Genomic DNA, 23,303 nt, shown 5'->3' on the forward strand with positions numbered 1-23,303 from the left:
ATGCACAATAAAATAAAATAAAAAATGAAAGCTTGGATTTTGTTTGGCTGAGCATTTGTCAAGAAGACACTAGTGAGAAAGGTTACCTGGAGCTTTGACTTTGAATACACATCCCAAAGTTTGAACTTGGTAGTCTTGACAGAATATTTGAATGGCTGGACCCCTAGGATTGGAGACTGAGTTTCACCCTCCGCTCCAAATCTTCCATAAAGAGAGGGAGTCTCTATTATTGATTTGCTCAACACTAGAACTAGACTATCAAGCACAAAGATCAGGCCTCAACTGAAGGACATCATGGATTTGTGACCCATCCAAGATCGGCTTTGAAAGTAAAGGCCTTACAGTGTTTGCAGTTACCGGATCGTCTGGACCAGTCTAGGAGGCTGTGTCAGTGCCTTTGTAAGGATCAACTGAGCCACGCATCACAGGGATTTCCTGACCTCTCAGAGCCTGCAGTCTTGGACCACGGCACAGAAACTGTGGCCCTCAGGTGAGGACAAATACAAAAGAGAACCAGTAAATAAAGAGACCACCATGTCTTAGCTGACTATACCTATGGATGACATCAATGGGGTAACTTGCATTATGAAGAACATGGATATATGGGATGACACTTTTGCTTATTTGCACCCATCGCAGCATCCCCATTGCACAGTTCCCTCTGCAACACAAGTGTCCCAAAGCATTTCTGCTACAATTCTTCATTCTCACAATCCACAGAGGCTCTTTAGCAGCTTTCTGCAGTGTCTGTGTACCTTCTACATTTTTGAATCCACAGAATTTAAACATGTTGCCTCCCGGTAACCAGGGGCATCCAAAGGGTTGAAAACTGACCTAACTCATCAGCATGAACCAATACTTTGTCTACTAGCTTTCCATAGGCAATCATTGTCTTATGTGCCACCCGCAGTATTTGCATCCAATCAACTTCAGTCTCTATTTGGCATTGGGAATAACAAACATGGGTCATGCAAAGCAGATCATGAAATGTGTTTTGAGAAACAGGCTATCATTGCTGCCACTCTAAGAATAGCAAAGACATCTTATCACCATAACAAAGACTTAAAAAATAGATTAATGCTTGATAACATGTGTATATATATAAATACAGTCCTTACATGCTACAGTGGCTATAGTGCATAAAGAAGTGTAACCATGTGTGAACATACATTTATTTGAACAAAAGCATGCTACACTTTATTGTATTAATCCCAACTCCCTATTTGCTTAGGCCGCTTGACCACAGCAACCCTAGGTGAGAAAACACTATTGAAAGTATCACAGGCATGTTTAGATATCGATGTGGTGACCTTGGGGCTTCAACACCAGCCTCGTCAGATTCCTTCTGACAGGAAAAAAGTTGGTTGCAATGAGATTCTACATGTCACTAATGACACGTTTTCTAAAGAGGTAGGCTTTCAGTGTTATTGTAAAACGAAGTGGCATGGCCCCTACTCTGTTTTCAACGGACAGAGCATCAAAGAAACTAGAGGCATTGGTAGAGAGATCCAGTACAGAGAATAACTGAGTGGATTGTGCTAACTAATATAGATGTGTGTATGTATGTATTGTATTTTTATAGGAATATTTTATTTTCTAAATACATGTATTTTGTGTTGTTATACACTTTTCCACAAGGCAGGTGGGTTTCTTGGTAGTACAAGGCATTGAGGATGGTCAACCTGCGCCTAAAGAGGATGTGGGTCTAGAAGGGTAGCCAGTGTACGGCAAGGCATGCAGGTGTGATCTAGTCCAACATATTGAGCCACAGACTAGGTTTGCAGTTGCATGCAAGACTCTTTAAGAGGGAGGATACTGGCTGGTCTGTGATGGCCAGGGTCTGAGCTGTTTCTTGGAGCTTGGAGGGGAGGCAGCAGGGCATGTTTTCCAAAGAGTGAGAGCTCATACCAGGTGGCCTGGGATTTATTCTAGGATTAAGGGTTGAAGGAGATTTGAAAGTCGATCCTAAATTGGATAAGTACAAAAGAATTCTGCATCTTTAAGCAATAATGACTTTGGTATTACCAATATCAAGCTGTTTTTTTCTTACACATTTCAATGCTGGCCAAAATTTAGTCTGTGTCTGGAACAGGTCTGCATTGTCATCCGACTAAGTATAGGCATGTCGACCGTATAAACAATGAAGAAGATTAGGTTATGGCAATAGCAGATAGCAACTGCCCTTCTGGAGACTGCTGGTATGAATCTGACGTCACAGCTGGCAACCTGATACCTTCACATTGTGGCTCGTCCACTGATATTTGTGTGGCTGACTAAGGCTTGAAAACTCTACAACTCTCACAGAATCAGTGGCCATGGTGAACACAAAAAAGATATGTATATGCACATAATAATAGTAGTCAAACCATTGAAATAGACTGGAGGTGCAGGCTTCATCACACAGAGCAAACTGGGGCCTAGTCATGGCAGAATCCCATAAAGCATTGTGACCAAAAACCAGAGATCTCATGTGCAACCAGTGACAAACAGTCTTGCAGTCTCTGTTAGGTTTAAATGTCATATTTTGTTTATATGTGTTACAGACCTTTGGAGTGTTTATTATGCTGTGTTCCATTCATGCATACACATCCTGAGAATTCCTGCATCCTAGGATTCTCTCAGAATGTGTATGTACTGCATGCTTTGAACTGGCAGACAGTTTGCCTTGAGTACTTTAAGCTGAAGGTGCGCCTGCTGCCTGTGCATAGTTTAACTTAAATAAAGCCTTTTGTTAAACTCCTTACGGCGTCGGTCCTATCTCAACACTGGTGATGAGGACGAGCCCTGCTTACACTCAGCTGCTTCCCGCCCGCAGCTGAGAAGGAAAGAAAAGGAAGGATAAAGCCAGCAGAACTTCCCTACTGAAGACTGCAGCACCCTGCTGTGCCCTACGAGCGCCGCTCCTCCCTGCATGGGAGTTCAGAGCGGCGCACTCTCAGCATTTTGAGCCGGTGCACCAGGTTGCAGGAGCTGCCCCACATTCCAGGTCAGAGAGGGGTGCCCAAAATAGGGGGTGGAGCCCACATCAGCATTGGAAAAGACTCCGTACTCACGTTCATGAGTACGGAGTGTGTTTTCTCGTATGAGAACCACACAAGAGGTTTTATATGTTTTGGGAAATGCTAAGGAAATCTCAAGGCCTCTAGGGGAAGTTTCCACCTGAAACAATTTCAAAGACTGCAGGTGGTTGCCCAGCAACTGGTACAGCCTTCTGTCCAGGACAGAGTTTTGCCATTCCATTTAGTTATTGTGATGCAACAAATGGTCTTTTGCTGAGCACCCTTTTCAATCATCACACCAGGGTTTCCCTGCGCTGATGCCCATTGTGATGTCATAATTGACTGTGTCATCACATCAAGTTCTTGGATTTTGTCAGGCTTTCCAGCTCATCCTATTCTTCCATTGTTCAGTGTTACATTGCAAGACCAAGAGCTCACCTCTGACTTTGACATATTGGTGGCAGCAATTCCTCCGCCTGCACCATTCCTCGCCGAACCTGGGAGGCCCCCAGTCAGATGGGACAGATGGGTCAAGATGTTCAAAAATTACATTGTTGCTATTGGTGGCGATAGGTATAGCTCTGCCAGAAAGAAGGCACTTATTTTACACAATTTGGGTCCAGAAGGGCGCATTGTCTTCGATGGCCTCCCACGTGTGGTGGAGGACAGATCTGGAGACGCTGATGATTATGTAATTGCTTTGAAAAAGATGGGAGATCACTTTGAACCCAGGAAGAATGTGACATTTCAAAGACACAAGTTCTTTCAATGGGCACAGGACAGTGCAGAAAATGTGGAATCTTATATGGCGTCATTGAGGACATTGAGCCACACATGTGACTTTGGGGACCTCACAGACTCCCTCATAAGGGACCAACTAGTGCGCTGCACCAACAGTCCCAGGGTACAAGAAAAGTTGCTTGCCAAGGATGTGTCGTTAGAGCAGGCGGTGGAGTTGATACGCTGCATTGAGCAAACCTCTCAATACATGAGGGCAATGAAAATTGACAAGCAATCATCACACAGCGTGGCACAAGGGGTATGGGCAGTCATGCCAAAGAGGAAAGGGAATACCAGGAAGGAGTGGTGGAATCAGAGGTGCTCTAGATGTGGAAGTACCAGGCATTCATCAAATTTTCCATCCTGTGCCGCAAGAGTTGCAAAATGCTACAAGTGCAAGCGCAAGGGTCATTTTGTGAATATGTTTAAAGATGCTTCGGTGAATTGTCTTGAACAAAGAGACACAGAATACCAATCTTTCACACAGCCCCTGCAAAGAATGCCAGATGAGCCGCCTGTCCAGGAGAGAGATGCTGGGCATGTGTTCCAGATTGATGCTGTATCGGTGATGCCAAGGGACCAGTTGACCATTTCATGATTGATGGGTATCACATCAAGATGAAGGTGGATTCGTGTTCACCTTGGACCATAATTTCAGAAGATACCTTCAAGAATATTCTAGGCAAGACTCCTGATCTTCTTCTTCCCGCTGAAGTGCAACCCTGCGGTTATGGAGACTCAAACATTGCTCTCACTGACGAGTTTCATGGCACAGTATCTTACAAAGGGAGAAAATGTTGGGCAAAAATTCTGGTTGCAAAGAAAGAAACATCATTACTGAGTTGGGAAGAGCAAAGGGTATTAGGTGTCCGTTTACAAGCAAGTGCATCAGAACCTGTAACTATTGCAGACATTGAGGACAGGTGGTCCAAAGAGTTTCCTGATGTTTTCACGTCCAGCCTAGGAAGGTTGAATGACTTTGAGCACAATATAAGGCTCAAGCCTAATGCACAGCCGGTGGTGCATAAAGTGAGGCCTGTTCCACTTAAACTTCGGCAACAACTCTGTGAGGAACTTCAGAGTTTGATTAAAAAAGGTGTGATTGAGCGCATCAATGGAATGGAATGGCTCTCCCCTGTGGTCCTAGTAATGAAAAAAACAATGGTAGCTTGAGACTATGTGTCGACCTCAGGGACCTTAACAAGAACATTTCCATTGAAAGGCACCCTCTACCCATAATTTCTGAGACTCTGGCTACACTTGGTGAACCTAATTGGTTCTCAGTAATAGATCTCTCTGCAGCATATCACCAGGTGCCGCTATCAGACAAATGTCAACATGTAACTGCTTTTGTCACTCCGGAGGGCACGTTCAAGTATTTGCGTATGCCTTTCGGACTAGCATCAGCTGCTTCCGTGTTTCAACGAGTCATGGAGGAAGTACTTAAAGGTCTGAAGAATGTTACTGTGTTTCAAGACGACATTTTGGTTTTTGCTAATTCAATGGGTGAACATGATGTGGCATTGAGGAATGTTCTCCAAAGGTTGAAATCTTCAGGGCTGACGGTACAAAGAGAAAAATGTTGCATTGGCCTCATGGAGGTTGAGTACCTGGGATACACAGTGTCAGGTCATGGTATATCGCCTAAAACCAATCTTGTGAAAAATATATGCAAAGTACCACCACCTACCGATAAAGTTCAACTCAGATCATTTATGGGTATGGCAGACTTCTATCATAAGTTTGTGGAAAAATTTGCCACTATCTCAGCACCCCTAACGAACTTATTGAAAAAAGGAGTGAGTTTCAAATGGGCTCCTGAGTGTCAGGAAGCGTTCACTGCTATAAAGGAAGGGATATCAAGAGCACCATCTCTTGGTGGTTTTGTAAGGAGTAGGAAAACTGTGCTCACAGTCGATGCTAGTTTGATTGGGTTAGGAGCCTCATTGTACCAAGTGGACTCGGGGAAAGAATGTCAGGTGATTGCTTTTGCTTCCAGACCTCTGAGGGGGGCTGAATGTAATTATTCAGTAATAGAAAGGGAAGCATTAGCAGTGTACTGGGCCATTGTACATTTTAAGTTTTTTTTGTGGGGGCAAGAATTTTTAGTGAAGTCTGACCATAAACCGCTGGTTCAACTGTTAAGTAGCTGTGATTGGGTGAAAGGCTCTCCCACGATTGCTAGATGGATTGTGGGATTGCAAGGATACAATTTTAAGATTGTTCACATTCCAGGTAAAGAAAATGTGGTGGCTGATTGCCTGTCTAGAATGCCAGTGAAACACACTGAGGGCACATCAGAAATAGTCATGGAAGAAGATATAACTATTTCAGACATGTCAACAGTTGCAGTGGAGAAAGATGAATGGCTAGAAGCAGATGCATGTGACACATCTATCGCCAGGGTGAAAGAGTGGAGAATTCATGGGTGGCCCAGCAGGGATGCCCTAGATAGGAATTTCGATTGTATGTATGAGGTGAAACAAGAGCCAAATCTGTCTGAAGATGGAATCAAACTCAGGAGAGGGTCCAGGATTATCCCTCCCTCAGGTATTAGGGCCCGCTTAGTATATCTGTCTCATCAAGGTCATCTGGGAATAAACAGTACCAAAAGATTGTTAAGACAATCGTAATGGTGGCCAGGTATGGACAGCATGGTGGAAAAAAAGGTGAGGGGTTGTCATGAATGTGAAATTCATGTGCGGATAAAGGGAAAGTAGTCAGAGAAGTGCCGCTTCACCCTGTTCAAGTTCCTTGTGAGCCATGGAAAAAATTAGCTGTGGATATAATTGGCCCGATACAAGGTTTGGGCGATGTCTTTAGGTTTATGGTAGTACTTGTAGACTATCACACCAAGTGGGTTGAGTGGAAGGCTCTAAGAGAGGCCACTACGAATGAAATGGTCTCATTCTTTGAAGAGGTGTTCCACAGAGAGGGCTTTCCCACAGAGATCATAACAGACAACGGGGTGCAGTTCTGTTCTCCGAGAATGAAAGAATTCTTGCTCAGGTATGGTATGACACATTTGAGAACTGCGCTATACCACCCTAGAGGGAATGGTTTGGTGGAGAGAGCTAATAGATTCATTAAAGGGGGTATTCAGCTAGCTCTCAACTCAGGTCTTGAATGGTCAGAAGTGTTGAAAGAATTGGTGTGGAATTATCGTATTACTCCACATTCAGTAACCAAGGTGTCACCTTTTGTCTCATTAAAAGGTAGGCAGCCAGCTACCAGGTTATGTCCTGGATGGCTAGAGGCATCAGGATGTGTGAATGTAGATAGACAGTAATGAATCTGATTCATGATGCACAGAATGAGTACAAAGAGAGATTTGACTCTAATTTCAATGAGTCCGTGAGCAGAGTCCAGTCTGCAGCAGTGAGAGAAGGAGTGAGGAGCTGCAGCTTCGACCCACGAACTTTGCTTTTTGTTCAGTGTGCCTTTAAGGAAATAAGCACAATTTTCCTTAAAAACCCTTGGAAAGCGCGGAGCGCGCATGGAGTCCGTGAGCAGAGTCCAGTCTGCAGCATTGAGAGAAGGAGTGAGGAGCTGCAGCCACAACCCACGAACTTTGATTTTTGTTTAGTGTGCCTTTAAGGAAATAAGCACAATTTTCCTTAAAAACCCTTGGAAAGCGCGGAGCGCGCGCAGAGTCCGTGAGAAGAGTCCAGTCTGCAGCAGTCCGCAGCAGGTCGCGAAGAGGGAGGCAGAGGCCGTCAGCCGACACCAGCGAGGAGGTAGGCAGTTTCACGCACCGCTTCCCCCTTGACTCTTACCGTGACTTTTTGAGCCTGCCCGCCCGCTTGCCTGCACGTCACTGCTCCTCGTCTTATTTGAACAGTCCTAGTGCTCTGTCTCCAGCGCGGGGGAAACAGTGTCCCCCCTTGTCTGAGGCGGCAGCCCGTGCTCATCTGCTTCCCCCGACCCTCCACTCCCCTCCCCTCCTCCCCTCCGCCTCCTCCCCTTCTCCTCCCCCCCTTCCCCTTTCTCCCGCCTCTGCTCACCTTCACTCATCGCCGCTTTCTGCGGCACTCTTCCTTCCCTCGACCCTCTCTCCTCCCCCCCTTCCCGTGCCCATCCTTACCTCTTGTTTCTCTTTGGCGCCCTCCGGAGATGGAAGAAGACCCGGAAAAGCGCCTTCTTCGAAGTGATGCAAAACAAAATCGAATCCTAACGCAGGCTGGTCTATCCACGTTTTCTACTACAGATATGCCGGTGGCCGTTTTGACTGCTTCACTGTCTAACCCAGGCCAAGGGATGAACAGCTTGATCACTATCCCGGTCATGGAGCAAACCGGCCTCAGTGGAACAAATGCGGCTAACTTGATGACGCTTTCCGGAGGAGTTTCCTCTACATTAAATTCTACAGCATCCAAATGTGTCTTCAATGGGCCTTTGTCACAGGCCACTGCTACAGGCCCCAGAGACCATTTAATCTGCTCCGCTGTCAGCCGTGGTCAACACATTTTGCCACTAGCCAGCGCTACATGCCTCGACACCGCCTCGGCGAGTGGTCTAACCTCCGTGAGGGTCGGAGGACCCCTGGGGGAAAACCTGATGAAAGTGGCCCTGGCAGGCGACTCTGTTGGACCAACACCTCAGTCGGCTTCGACCTGTGCCAAGCCGGATGCGCTAAACCCTTTGGAATTGCATCCCCAGATGCAGCCGCAGTTACAGGATGGGACCTCCCCTGGGAGGTGCGCCCAACCAACAGCACGTTTAGGAGTTCCACCCACACACACCATCACGGCCATGATCCACATTCCTGTGGAGGCCTCGTCCATAGAAGCGAATGACTTAAGGAAAACTCTACCTCGGCTGCCTTCTGCAGTTCCGGCAACTTTGCCCTCGCCTTTTGAGGAACTAACACATCTGCCTACGGAGGATACACCCATGGTCCCGCCTTCTTCTAGGATCAACGAGCAGGACAGGGTGGTCCACCCGCTCCCTCAAATGATGAGAGGCTCTGCAGAAGCCTCCTCTGATTCAGACTCCATCTCGGACCTCTCCGCTTCTTCCAGGGGGAGTCCTAAGTTGCCCCTACAGTCTAACATAAAGAGACCTCTATACAAAAAAAAAGGGAAGGCAATCCAGAGAAATGTCGCGTCTCAAGGCCTTATTAGCAAAAGCTTCCCGGCCAGCAAACCACAACAAAATCAGGCGGTTCCTAAAAGAAAGAACGCTAAACAGATGAAACAAATGGGTTCTCCTATAGCCCAGAAAAAAAATCCCTCGGGGAAAAGTGTCCTCTCTACCCCTATGTTGTCAAACGCCCTTTTGAACTTCTTCAAGACACAGGGGAAAAGAAAAGTATTTATCGACTCTGAACCATTGGATGCTGTGATTCTCGAAGCCTTGGAGCAAACCCCTCCAGCCCCTAAGTGTAGGAAAACAGCAGGAGCGACAGCACCAAGCTCATTGATAGCTGAGCAAGAGGCAGCCCAGGCGCCGGACACTCGGCTTCCTACAACAGCGGTCCAACTGACGGCCACACTGCTGCCAAAAACCTCAACGACTTCCACTTCAGTTCAACCCACATCTCTGCAACCGGGTTTAGTGGCTTCCAACTTTACCATCCCGCCGTCTATAGGGCCGCACTCCCCTTCACCACAAGATAGACCTCTTCAGAATGGAGTTTCCGAGATCTTGGATCTTCTACAGCCCAAAGTCTACCCACCTCAAAGAGGGATGTCTGCACAAGCGTGGGCCTCAGCCCATTTGAACACACCAAAATCGGCCTCTTCATCACAGGAACCTACTTTGAGACGCAGACACTCAATCGCCAACTCAACATCGACAGAACTGAAATCCACACCAGTCAGAAACGGAAGACCTTCTGAAGTCGAATCCTCGAGCCACAAAGAATCACCCACCGTGAGAAAGGACATGACAACGATCATGTCTGCCATTACAATAGCATGGCACCGTTCTGCAAACTCTATGAGGCCCTGGGGGACACATTAAAAGACAACACTGCCGCCCTAGCTATTATTCAATCCAAGCTGACCTTCCTGGAGGGCTTCATCACCGCCATTGATTTAAAATATGATATTCAATGGGACGCGGTGGTCCACAAATCCACACAGACCTCGGTATTTACAGACAGGAAGGACCTTGCACCTCTGTTCCGTAGCAAACCTTTAACTACAACCCTGTCAAACAGAGCCATGGCGAAAGAAGCAAAAGAGCCGAAAGAAGTATTGACGGGGGGATCAGGTTTGGGTCAGAGGCTCCCTCTGCCTGAGGGGAAAAAAACATTAGAAAAAAAAAACACTAAAAATAAACAGGAAAGAAGAGATGATACGGTCGGATGCTCAGTCCCTTTCCAAACAACCAGTGTCAAACGGGACAGACTCCCAGGTTCTTTCAGAAGGAAGCACACCGTCTGCCAGGGGTAATTTGGCTCTCGCCATTACTGACCTAACTCAGTCGCCTAAATCAGCAGAAGACTTCTTGGACTCAAGCCTTTTAGTAAACATCGACGTTGATCCTGACGAATCTCCAGCAGCCCCAGACTTCAAGTCTATAGAAGCTCAGAAACGGCCTAGCGTCTTAACTACCCCTCCACGGAAAGCTCACTCTAGAAGTATTTCAACATCCGAGAACGTCCTCGCAGGAAATCGTGTCGCATTCACTGACCCCAAGGGACACCTCAGTAAAGACAAATCGTCAAAACAGATCTCTGGAAGTTCATCAGAACAACCCACACAACCATGTGCAATCTCGAGAGGCAGATGTGAACAGGAAACTTCAGATCCGCATGTTCAAAATCGAACAAATTTCGAGTAAAGACAATTACATGATCCTAAATAGAAGAACAATTTTGAAAATTACATCTTCGACAGACTGTCTAAAGAAATTGAAATCCGCTGACTTCAAATGGATTCAGCCTTACCATTCCGACAACAAGGCCAAGTAAAATCCATGGGGTTTTTGCTAACAGAAATAATAGATCGGGCAAACACCACTGCTAAGACAGAAGACAGGGTTACTAGTAGTCACAAACCTCGAACTCCGGCCCATAACCTTTCGGCACGGAGAGAAGTCCTGAAAGCACATTTCTTCGACTCAGCGGTCAAAACCAAACCATCTAGGGGCCAAAATCAACATACACGCCGTTCACCGGAAGTAACTCGCTGGACAGATAAGTTTGCCTGCTCTCCGGAACCATCTCGACGAACAGATCATCATGCTCGAACATATGCGGCAGTAGCATCGGACTTCTCCAATAGAAGAGACCATTATGAGAAGAACAGGAATACCCTGCCCGAACGACGTATGGACAAATTGCGACCATACGGCTCGAGACGCTCCACCAGAGCCTATTCACCGGCTACAAGAAACGACACCCAAAGAAAACATCGGCAAGTCTCACCAACCAGGCACAGCAAAGATACATCTGAGATCTTGGAAAAACCTTCGCTATCAGGGGGTCCCTGGAATTGGATCAAGGGCGCCCTGAGTGTTAAACGCCGAAGATAGCAACCATCTTCCGAGACCGGCGATTTGTGTGTCCAAAAGACTTTGACGCTGGCATCTTGGAATACAAGAGGACACTCCCATTTAGTGGAACCAAGTTCAGTAGTTCTATCATCATTTGACATTTTCTGTCTTCAAGAGACCTGGCTCCAAGAAAAACCATCTATGGACGGCTACGAAATCGAGATCTCGCCAGTTATCAAGGGCATGCTAGGCCGCCCATCAGCCGGTCTTTTAATTGCGGTCCATTCAGGGCAGAACCTGAGAATCATCAAGACCATGAAAAAGTCGTATGGGGTTCTGGCAGTCCTTATAGAGTGGAACTATGAAGGTGATACTACACGTCAAAACAGTAAAAGCTGTACCAACCACCCTTTAGCCTTAATCCGCAAAGAACAACAGTAACAGACTTCTGCCAAGCCATGGCAGAAACCATGGATGAAATCATGCTGGAATGGAATTCCCCCTTTGCAATAATTTGTGGAGACCTTAATGCTAACTGCATCCACCCTAACCAACAAGCTCTTGTGGATGCTCCCATGACCCAAGCAGAACACAGAGGCAAAGCATGGATGAACCTTATGGCTGCCAGAGGGCTCCACAATGCGGCTTGGATTCTGGGCAAAGACATTCATATCCCAACTTGGGAAAGAGGCCAGTCAATGGCCACTCTAGACTACATCTTTGTCTCGCAGGCCTTAATTGCTGAAATTCACCAATACCAGGTGGTGAAAACCGAGGCAAGTGATCATAATATGCTCACTCTGGAATGGTCTGCAGATGTCAAGATGTGTAACCAGTACTCCCCATCAATCGGGACGAATTTTCAACAGACCAGGCTTTGCCTCACCGCGGCTAATGTGCGGTCTTTAACGCAGCACTATGCAGAGACAGCAAATATTTCTAACACTTCCGCAAAGGTACAGAGGCCGAACTACCTTCCTCTTCTGATTGAACATAGAACCAAGTCGGGGCCAGGGAAGACCATCGCTCCGGCTTTCACTCATAACTATGATAAATTCATAGCAGCGAAAAAGAAGGAGTTAAGAAAACAAAAACGCAGAGCACCTTCTGAAAATACACGGGCAGCGTGGGACGTCTGGGATCACCACAAGAAAATCTATAAAGCTTGGATAAGATCAAGGAGAGCAGCCATTTATCAAAACGACGCAGAAAAAATGCTAAGAGTTATCATTTAAAAAAAAACTGCTGACTTTTGGAATTTGATAAATCACTCACAGAGCAACACAGACAACAACATGATTAATGCAGTGGCGGAAACAGCCTGGGTTCAATTCTTTACAGCACTGTTTGTGTCCCCGCACTCTACAAGAAACCTGCGAGTAGAGCCGACGCAGTCACCTTGGGCCGATCTATCAGACAAAGCAAACATATCCCGGGCCATTCAGAAGTTGAAATCCTCTAGAGCCCCGGACCCCGATGGCCTTTCAAACTTGGATCTTTAAACTCATATCAAGGAATGGGTTCCCTTCGTTAGCCTTCTGTTCAAACACTGTGCTGACAGCAAGAAAATCCCGCTATCCTGGCCAAAGCTATAGTAATACCTTTCTACAAAAAAGGAAGCCGAGAAGAACCAGGCAACTATCGGCCCATTGCGTTGCTGGATATTCTGGGAAAACTCTTTGCCTCCCTACTGCTGGACCGTTTCCGCCGCTGGGCGCTTTCGGCTCCCTGCAGAGATCCCTTTCAAGTCGGTTTCAAGAAGAACGGAAGCACGACGGTTAACATCTTTATACTAAACATCCTGAAGGCAAACATTAAACAAGGGGCTCCGACGGTATACGCAGCTTTCATCGATCTATCGCAGGCTTTCGATAAAGTAGATAGAAAGCTTCTGTGGAATAAGCTGAAACATTGGAATTGCCCTGAGGCCATCCTGAATCCAATAATGGCGCTGCATTCGAACACCACGCTTATGGTTCGTCTGAACAAACAAGGGTCGCTGTCAAAGGAAATTACAGCCAAAAGAGGAGTCAAGCAGGGCTGTCCCTTGGCCCCGGCCCTGTTTTTAGCCTTTTTAGGCGATTTCAAAGACTCAGAACCTATGGTGCGTTCCTTTCCCCCGAATTTTGGTGGCTCCAAGCTATCCTGCATTTTATATGCGGATGACATGATTCTGCTTGATCAGACGCCCATTGGTCTCCAACGCCAGCTGTAAAACTTAGCCCAATATATGGAATCCAACAACTTGTCCATAAACTAAAATCATGATCTTCTCAAAAAACCGCCCGTCGATGAAAATCATCAGGCCCTGGTTGGTCCACCAAACAAAAATTGAAGTGGTTTCCCAATTTAAATATCTGGGAGTAATTCTTGATGGCAGCATTCATGACGCCAAAATGCAGGACCATCTTTGGGCAAAAGCAAAATCTTTAACTTCGCAATTAAGAATGGTGGACCGAAAGTCGGCAAATTCTCTTTGATTCCGGCCATTAATTTCTACAAAGGAAAAATGGTTCCGGCATTGACTTACGGTATGGATGCCACACTTTCCATACCTACTTCTTTTTGGCAGAAACTGGAAGGTTTCATCTGGAAATCTGTTCTCGGCCTTCCTAACTCTGTTCCTATTGTGGCCGTAAGAAGAGAGCCGGGCCTTCTATCACTAAGTGCCACGGTGAATGCTCTGTCTTTAGATCTATTTAGAAAGACTCTTATAACAGACGCTCTCCCCATCTTTAACATCATCACCCAAGAGATGGCTTCCTCAGAGTGCAAGACTCTTGTGAACTGGGCTGAACGCCAAAAAAATAAACTGCAGGAGATTATGTGCTCCGTGGACGATCTGATCACCAACCCAGTTAGAGTTGCCAAAAAACTGAAGGATCTGGATTGGATAACAACCAACGACCAAGTACAAGCATGTAAGCTGCTGACCCATCTTCCTCCTACGTTCAATAGACTGCACACTCCTCTAGCCTATTGTTTGAAATTCCCAGACAGAAAATTAAGATCTACCTTTTTAAGAGCACGTTTGAATTTACTCCACACAAGAGAAATCTTGACAATAACACAACAAACAGCCACAAAAAGCTGTAGGTTATGCAAAGTCCCAGACTCTATTGAGACAGTTTGTCACCTTCTTTTGCATTGTCCCTCCTTAACGAATGAACGCACCGCTTTCCTATCACTTGCTGGCTCGACCCCCGTCTGATAGAAGAAAATACTTGGTGGTGTCGTCTCATTTCAGGGGAGAACACCTGTTGGGTGATAGCCTCAGCCAAACTGTTGGAAGCAGCGTTTATTAAAATCAACGCCGTGGGGTGTAGCGAAATTTAACAAGTTGCTTCACGCTACCTGATTCCGCGCGATGTAAGGTGCCTCACGGAAATTTTCTTTGTTACACACAGGTCAAGCGTAGTCTACCTGTTATCAGACTTGAATTCTGCATTCTGCTAACTTGATTAGTTCGCTTGATATTGCTGTTTGATGTTCAGCCTTGATATGATATGATATGATATGGTATTTGTAACGCGCCTATACACAAGTGTTTCAAGGCGCGACGAGGCAGGGAGGGAGGGAAACAAGGGGAAGACAGACAAACGATCCTACTAGGCCAGGTGTCATTCAGATCGTGCAAGTGCAGAGAGGTAAGGGGAAAAGGAGAAAGTGCAGGGGGAGGAGGTGGGGGGGAAAGTGCAGTACAAGGTAAGTAGCGTAATAAAATAATAAATAATAAAGAATAAATAAAAGGGCCAGCTGGTGGCAAGTGCGAGGTAAGTGCAGAGCAAGTGCTGGGAAGGGGGCTGTAGGGATGCAGTGACAGTCCCACAGTGCAGGGGGAGCCAGGGAGGCAGTGCAAGTGGAGAGTGGCTGGGCCCTGGACCGAGGTCACAGAGTGGCCCAGATGCAGGTTTAGTGCAGACTTCAGTGGGGAGTTTAGCAGGTTTAGCAAGGGAGAGGGAGAGAGAAGGCAGAAGCGAAGAGGAAGGTTTTGAGGTGCTTCCGGAACCGGAGATGGTTCTCCTCAAGTTTCAGGGAGGCAGGAAGGCTGTTCCAGAGGGAGGCCCCTGCTGCGGAGAGAGATCTACCCCCAGCTCGTTGCTTCGAGAAGCGGCTGACCATGAGGGAGTTGGAGACGGATGAGCGAAGGGCTCGTGAAGGCAGATATTTAGGAAGAGAGAGTTGAAGGTATTTAGGCCCCAGGCCCCAGAAGGCCTTGTGGACAATACAGAGGGTTTTGAACTTAATCCTCGCAGCCACTGGGAGCCAGTGAAGAGATTTCAGTCCTGGAGAGATACGGTCCCTGGGCTTGAGGCCAAGGACAAGTCTCGCAGTTCTGTTCTGGATAAGTTGCAGAGGGCGGAGAGTGGAGGCAGGCAGATTAAGATAGAGGCTGTTACAGTAGTCCAGCCTTGAGAGAACCAGGGCTCGGGAGACAGTGAGCTTCTGGGGGAAGGAGAGGAAGGGAAGAATACCTCTGAGGAGGTGCAGCTGGTAGTGTGACTTCTTAGAGACGTCAGATATATGAGGAGAGAAGGAGAGTGTGGAGTCGAAGATGACCCCGAGGTTTTTAGCTTTGCAGGTAGGGGCAGGAAGGGGGCCAAGGGAGGCCGGCCAGAGAGCTGCAGGAAAGGAGGGAGTGGGTGTGCCGATGAGTAGAATCTCAGTCTTACTGGCGTTAAGGCAGAGGTCATTGGCGGCACACCATTCCTGGATAGCAGACAGACAGTCGGAGATGAGGGAAGGAGAGGAGGAGGCCGAGGGTAGCCTGAAAATGAGCTGGGTATCGTCCGCATAGCACTGAAAGTGGGGGCAGAGAGCGGCGATGCGGTGGGCAAGGAGTGCCAGATACTGGTTGAAAAGCCAGGGAGAGAGGTTGGATCCCTGGGGGACACCACAGGTGGAGAAAAAGATGTCAGAGAGGAAGGAGCCCATTTGGACCTGGGAGGGTCGACCGGAAAGGAAAGAGGTCAGCCATGCCAGAGCCTGACCAGTGATACCCAGGTTATCACGGAGACGGTTGAGCAGGATGGCATGGTTGACAGTGTCAAAGGCAGAGGAGAGATCGAGCAGAATGAGAGCACAGGGAGTGTTGGAATCAAGGTTCAGGAGCAGGTCCTCACGGATGTTCAGGAGAGCAGTTTCCGTGCTTCTGGCCGCTCTGAAGCCGGATTGATGGTCATGAAGATTACCAACATATTCAGCATGGAGGCTAAGCTGGGAGATGGCCAGTTTCTCCAGGAGCTTGCCCAGGAAGGGAGTAATGGAGATTGGGCGATAGTTGGCCGGGCAGGAGGGGTCGGAAGAGGGTTTCTTGAGGAGGGGGTGCACAAGGGAGTGCTTGAGGGGGGATTTGAAGACTCCAGAGGCGAATGAGTGGTTGCAAAAGTCAGCTAGGGCAGGAGCCAGGGAGTCGATGTGGTCCTTGATGGTTTTGGAGGAACAGGGGTGAACCTGTTTAGACGAGGCTTTCATAGATCGGACTTGTCTGGAAACCTCATCAGCAGAAAAAGGTGGAAAAGCAGAGAAGGAGGGCGGAGGGGTGGCTGCAAGAGAGCAAGAGGAAGAGCCGGGAAGAGAGGGAGGGAGGAGAGAGGAGGAGAGCGAGGACAGGATGTCCTGAGTTTTTGAGATGAAGTGCGAGGCCAGTGCAGTGCAGAGGGCCTGGGAGGGGACAGGAGAGGTAGAGACTGCAGCAGGGTTGGCCAGCTCCTTGCAGATTTTAAAGAGTTCGGCCGAGTTGTTAGATGCCTCAGAGATGCGGGCTTGGATAAGGGCTCTCTTCTTGGTGAGAACGGAGAGCCGGTATTGCCTTTGGAGCAGGCGGCAGGCCAGTTTGTCAGAGGATGAGCATGAAGCACGCCATTTCCTCTCTGCCACCCTGCACTTGCGTTTTAGGGAGACGAGATCCGAGTCATACCAGGAGTTACATTTGGCTTTGGGCTTCAGGCGGATTCTCATGACGGGGGCAAGGATATCGAGAGTATCAGATATAGAGGAATAGAGCATGGAGAGGGCTGTGTCAGGGTGGGAGTCAGCCAAGGGGGGAGAAGGGGGCGAGAAGGTAGCAGCGAAAGCCTCAACTGACACGCGCTTCATGGGTCGGATGACCGAGAAGGTGGGTGGCAGTGAAGAGGGTGGCTTTGCCTGTGGGGTAGGGAGGGAGAGGTGGGAGGATAGGAGAAAGTGATCGCTCCAAGAGAGAGGAGTGGAGAGAGGGAGGGAGAGGGGAAGGTCAGAAGAGATCAGAGCATCAAGAGTGTGCCCTGCAGAGTGAGTAGGCCCAGACGGGAGAATAGAGAGTGAGAGAGAGTTGCAGAGTTCGCGGAAGAGACCAGTGGGGGGACAGGAGGCATCGAGGTGGATGTTGAAGTCACCGAGAAAGAAGAGTTGGGTGGTTGAGGACAGGAGTGAGGAGGAGAGGTCAGCCCACTCAGAGAGGAAGGAGGAAATTTGACCAGGTGGCCGATAGATAGTAGCCACGGTAAGGGAATGGCTAGGAGAGAGAGAAAGTCGGCAGACAAGACATTCAAAAGAGGAGTAGGTCTGCGTAGGAGTGACAGTGGCAGGAATCCACTCAGGGAAGATAAGGGCAACACCACCCCCTGAACGGTTGGGCCTGGGCACGGAGAGGATCTTGTAGCCGTCAGGTAGGAGTGTGTCGAAGCTGGTGGCAGAGCTGGCAGTGAACCAAGTCTCAGTGAGACCGAGGACGTTGAGGTCCAGTTCCTCAAGAAGGCGACAGATATCAGAGGAGTGCTTGATGGCAGAGCGAGAGTTTAGAGTGGCAATGTGGAGAAGGTTGCCACCCTTGAAAAACTTCCGGGGAGGGGTACAGATCAGAGGTACGCCCTGCGGAGGTGTTAGAGAAGGAGTTGAAGAGGGAGCAAGAGAAGGGGCAGGGAGGGAGGGGAGAGGCAAGGTAGCCGAGGACAGAGGAGGGGGGACAGCGGGAGCGGAGAGGAAGTTGATGAGGCATGGGAAGCGTCTATCAAAGAGGTGAAGGTTGGCCTGAGGGCCTTGGACCAAGACGGTCCCGTTAGCATAGACATTAATGATTGCTTTGGAGGAGTGGAAAGGGGCCAAGAGGACATTCCAACGGGTGCCACCATTAATGGGAGAGGTGGAGAAAGGAGAGAGCACAGTGACCATGTGAAGCCTTGAAAAAATCATATATTTTGATTATACACAAGTAAATAAATAAATAATATATTTCAATGTAAAAGAGATGATGCTGTCGGTGGGAGATTATGTGTTAATCAAAAACCCACGTTTTAGTGCGAAGTGTACAGAAAGCAAATTCCTAGGTCCCAAGAGAGTTGAAACCATTAGAAGTAGCGTGGTCATTCTTGAAGGGGGTGAGTGTTGGTCGAAGTCTAATTTAGTCAAATGTGCACCAAATGTGAACAGAGAAAATATAATGAGAGACAATGTCAATGATGAGAGTCAAGAGGAACCAGGAGGTGAAAGAGTTACATATCAATCACCTACAAACATTAGTGAGCAAGTGGAGGATGAATCCAATGCCGGAGACAACTGCAAAAGAACAAAGAGACTGCCTGATCATTTTAAAGATTATTACCTTGAATAGTTTATCTAAAATTCTTCCACATTAAGGGAGGGAGATGTATTAGGTTTAAATGTCATATCATTTTGTATATATGTTTATAGACCTTTGGAGTGTTTATTATGCTGTGTTACATTCATGCATACACATTCCGAGAATTCCTGCATCCTAGGATTCTCTCAGAATGTGTATGTACTGCATGCTTTGAACTGGCAGACAGTTTGCCTTGAGTACCTTAAGCTGAAGGAGCGTCTGCTGCCTGTGCCTAAATAAAGCCTTTTGTTAAACTCCTTACGGCGTCGGGTCCTAGTCACCTCAGAATCACAAAGCATTGTGACCAAGAACCAGAGATCTCATGTGGAAGCAGTGACAATCAGTCTTGCAGTCTCCCAGTCCACCAATATGCAAAACACACAGCAAGAGATTGGAAGCAAACCTTGTGCCTGAAAGTTCGTTCTCTTCTCAACTGTGACATAATAGAGTGTGAAATGGCCTGTCCAACAGGAACAGTAGTCAAATACTTTTAACATGCCTCCAGTTGGATCCCTATGCTCGAAAGATTCAGAAGTTGACAGGAATTGAAAAGTGCCAAATATGTCTGGGCTATATTTAAACCCAAACCCAGCTAAAATATCTGGTGGGATTTCAACAAATGCTGGCCATTCTTGGAGAAGTAGGACAGCTGATTCTCAGCAATGAACATATTCCATTATTATAGCAGGGAACCTTGAAAATACCTGCAGAGAAAGGAATGAATGACTCATTCTTCTTGAAAGCTCCACTTTCATCCAGGAAATGCTTGGGGTCAAACTTTTCAGGATTCTCAAATGAGCTCGCATCCTTGAGCCCTGTAGTCAGCAAAGGGAACACTGTGGTGCCCTAAAAAAAGAAAGTAAAGTAAAGTGAACGAAAGCAAAACACTTAAACATTCTGAAAAATATCTATGGGAAGGAGAGGGCAAGTGGCTTTTACTCATTAAATTAAGGAGTATGCAGGATTTCTCCTTAATTTAGGATGCCTGCACATACGCTAATCCACATCGGTCCCCATAAATACAGAGATGAGATACAAATGAAATCAAGTAGCACATCTTTATATAATGAGCAATATGGTAGATAATGAGGTAAAACAAATAACCATTTCAATTTGTAATTTGCTCACGCATGAACTACGTTGGTTTCTTACTTTCTTTGGAACTGATTGCAAATCTGTGCCGAGAGAGGGAACATCTTTCCCAGCATTGATGAAACGCGTTAAAACGTGACACACGACAAATTAATGAGACACCTTTCTTTTTCAATCATGGCTGAGACGTGAACGAGTGGAGCCAATGGTGGAAGGAGGTGTAAGAAAAAGGCTGTCGCAGCAGGGAACCAGGTAAAAAAAACTGCAACTGTGCCCCAACACTGGTATTATGATCGACCTGATTGGCCAGGATAAACCTCCCAGGTGAGAGTATGATTTTATGTAGGGGTGTGCAAAGTTGTGTACTTGCACGTTTTGCACTTTGTGAACTTTAATTCAAAACGTAGCAAACTGCACACTAAATGCCTGTACTTTAAGATGTTTTGGTAATTAAGCATATCTAAGATACAGCAACAGAATACATGGTGCTCTGCAGGTGCTGTGTTTTGTACTCCACAAAACGCTTTAAACTAAGAACAAATGCTGCTAAATTGCAATACCCGATGAACCCAGAAAGTAGGTGTGACAAATATTTTTACATAATACTATTTGGTGATATTATATTTTGCAAACCAATTACTTTCAGGTCAAAGGGGTGATCAAGATGAGCAAACCATGCACTGCAGGCAGGAGAGACAGTATAGAACTTCTTCTTCCTATCTGACCTCCAAATGATAATTTGTCTTACTACTCATGACTGAAATGATCTGTATGAATACCTCACTCTGATGTGTAATCCTCAAATTAAAAATAGATATTTATTGATTACATTTATTAGACCAATGTGTTGAATTTCGTTGATTTTAATAACCTTTTTGATAAAGATGAATGGTAGGGATGGAAGAGGCTGTGGTTGCAAAAAATAAATGGTTTCTTTTCTTACAATCTATGATTTGAATGTGAGTGCACAATGCACCAAACACAAACCAAAGCAGAAAAGACAAAGCAAGTGGGCAATTGCAGGTCCTGATAGGACACATGGTGGGTGGCTACCTAGCAGAAGGAGGAGGCAGAACATATATAGACATAAGTTTAGGCATTCTGTTGTTCAGTGTGTTGACAAGCTAGGCCTGGCCCTTTTCCCCAAATTGGGGAGGCCTTCGGGGCTACAAATGAAAGTATAACATTATATATTAAGCATTGCAAAGCTAATCGTTTTGGCGTTTGCTACTGCCCATTGCAGTTTGCCTTTATAGGCATCTGTAGCATGGGAGAGAAAGCAACATGAGAGGGGGATGCAGGGCAAAGAGATGCTGACATGGGTGAGCAAGAGGAAGTGTGAGCGGGAGAGGTGGATAGCGGGAAGCAAACATGTTGTGAGAGGAAGCATGAGAGAGAAAGTAGGGGTGCAAGCAAAGGTTAGAGCGAGAGATAATGTGAATATGGAAGATAAAGGCCAATGATTATGGCCTGGATGTAGGTTTGATTGGTAATCTAATCTTGTCAAATTGGAGGACAAAAGGTTGAACCTTTTAGATGTTACCCAAGCTGTTGTTTCTGGTGGGAGTTTGGGGGACTTGGGAGTGTTAAGCAGATGGGAAGTTCTCAATGCTGGACTGACGTGTCTGCTATTTTGCGAACGAAGCCGAAAGCTTATGTTATTTGTGGATCTGGTTCTCTCTTGTTCCCCTTTGTGTAAATAATGTTTTCTTTTTTATTTTAAAGGGATGTGGTTAATGGTTATACTTGTTTCTTTTAGGTAAACTGTTTGTTAAAGGTTTGTAATAAACCAATACAAATAAAAATACAAAAAATAATGTGAATAGGGTGCATGCAAAGTTGCGAGTGAGAGGGTGAGTGTGAGGGTGCAAGCTAGTGAGAGAGAGGAGACAGTTGGGGGCACACGGGAGAGAGCGAGAGGACATGTGAAGTTAAAGTAGACGGTAAGAGCAAGGGTGTGAGAACAGGTGTTATGAGGAAGGATGGAAGGAAATGTAGGGGTGCAAGGGAGGGTGCGAGCGAGAGGTGTTATTTGTATGCATGCATGGGTGTTAGAGGGCGAGAGCGTGACGGTGCTAGCGAGTGAGAGGAGAACATTGGGAGACCGATGGGGAGGGGGAAGATGTGACGCGAGAGAATGTGAAGAGCGTATGAGGAGAGAGTGTGTGAGGTGAGAGAAGAGTGTGAGGAGAATAAGAGAGATGATGCTAGAAGGGGTGAGCAAGAGGAGTTTTGAGGGAGAGGCTGTAAGCAAGATGATAAGGGAGAGGGTGTGAGAGGAAGGATGGTAGAATAATTAGGGGTCTATGGAAAGGTGAGAGGGGGGAGAGGTGCAGTGAGGATGTATGCAAGGGTGTGAGAGGGCAAGAGTGAAGGTTCGAGCGAGTGACAGAGGAGAGGAGACCGATGGCATACAGATGGGGAGATAGAAGATGTGAGGGGAAAGTGAGTGTGAGAAGAGAGCAAATGTGAAGAGAGAGAGACGGGGCCTCATTACGAACCTGGCGCTAAGTGTTTAACGGCGCCGTAAAAGGCTGCTGCGCCGTTAAACACTTAGCGCCTTACTACGAGTTCCCTTTGCGGGACCCGTCCTTAACGGCTGGTATACACCAGCCGTTAAAGTAGGGACCCGCAAAGGGACCTTGTTGCTAAGTGCGGTACCGCAATTTGCGGTACCGTACTTAGCGCCTTCCCCATTCCCATAGAGCCCTATGGGGCGAAAATGGGAATGGGGAGGGGCCATGGTTCAATGGGAATTACCGCCCGCCAACCTTGGAATGGGGTGGTAATTCCCCATTGAACCACGGCGGACCCGTTACAACACCGGCACCAAACATGGTGCTAATAGCGCCATGGTTTAGCGCGGGTGTTGTAATGAGGAACGGAGAGAGAAGAGTGCGAGGAGAGTGTGAGAGATGGTGCTAGCAAGGGTGAGCAAGAAGAGGTACACGTGAGAGGCTGAAAGCAGGACAGCAAGAGAGCTAGAGGTTAAGAGGAAGGATGGCAAAGAAAGTGGTAGGTGCAAACAAAAACGAGAATGATGGACAACGTGATGAGGATGCATGCAAAAATGCTAGTTAGAGTGTGACAGTATGAGTGGGCAAAAGAGAGAACAGAGCAGAATGAAGGGAGACATATGGGTTCTTAAATTGCCCCACCTAAGTTGCACCACAAGGTTCCCTTCTTTGGGAAGAAGGAAACTCTTTAATCCTCAATCATTCTGGCGCCTGTATTTACACTGGTATTGCCACATAATCATATTACCCTCTCAAAGGTGTTATGCTATGTGATATGGCTTTTTTATAGCAACTACTGCCATTGGCATGGCCTCAAAGTGCTATGGGTTGAACTCCCTTGAAGGACTGAGGTGCGAGATGTGAGATAAGGAG

General features: G+C 46.9%; 1 protein-coding gene across 1 annotated transcript in view; it reads right to left on the bottom strand.

The window, feature by feature from the left end:
- Positions 1-23,303, bottom strand: part of LOC138566772 (cytochrome P450 2G1-like) — a 747,200-nt gene that overhangs the window by 152,425 nt on the left and 571,472 nt on the right. Inside the window, exon 8 of the mRNA XM_069644419.1 lies at positions 19,527-19,668. Coding sequence (XP_069500520.1) covers positions 19,527-19,668 — 142 coding nt within the window. The remainder of the gene's footprint in view (positions 1-19,526; positions 19,669-23,303) is intronic.

This window comes from Ambystoma mexicanum, chromosome 2p (genome assembly GCF_040938575.1).
Source record: "Ambystoma mexicanum isolate Mex_15411 chromosome 2p, UKY_AmexF1_1, whole genome shotgun sequence".
Taxonomy (NCBI): Eukaryota; Metazoa; Chordata; class Amphibia; order Caudata; family Ambystomatidae; genus Ambystoma; species Ambystoma mexicanum.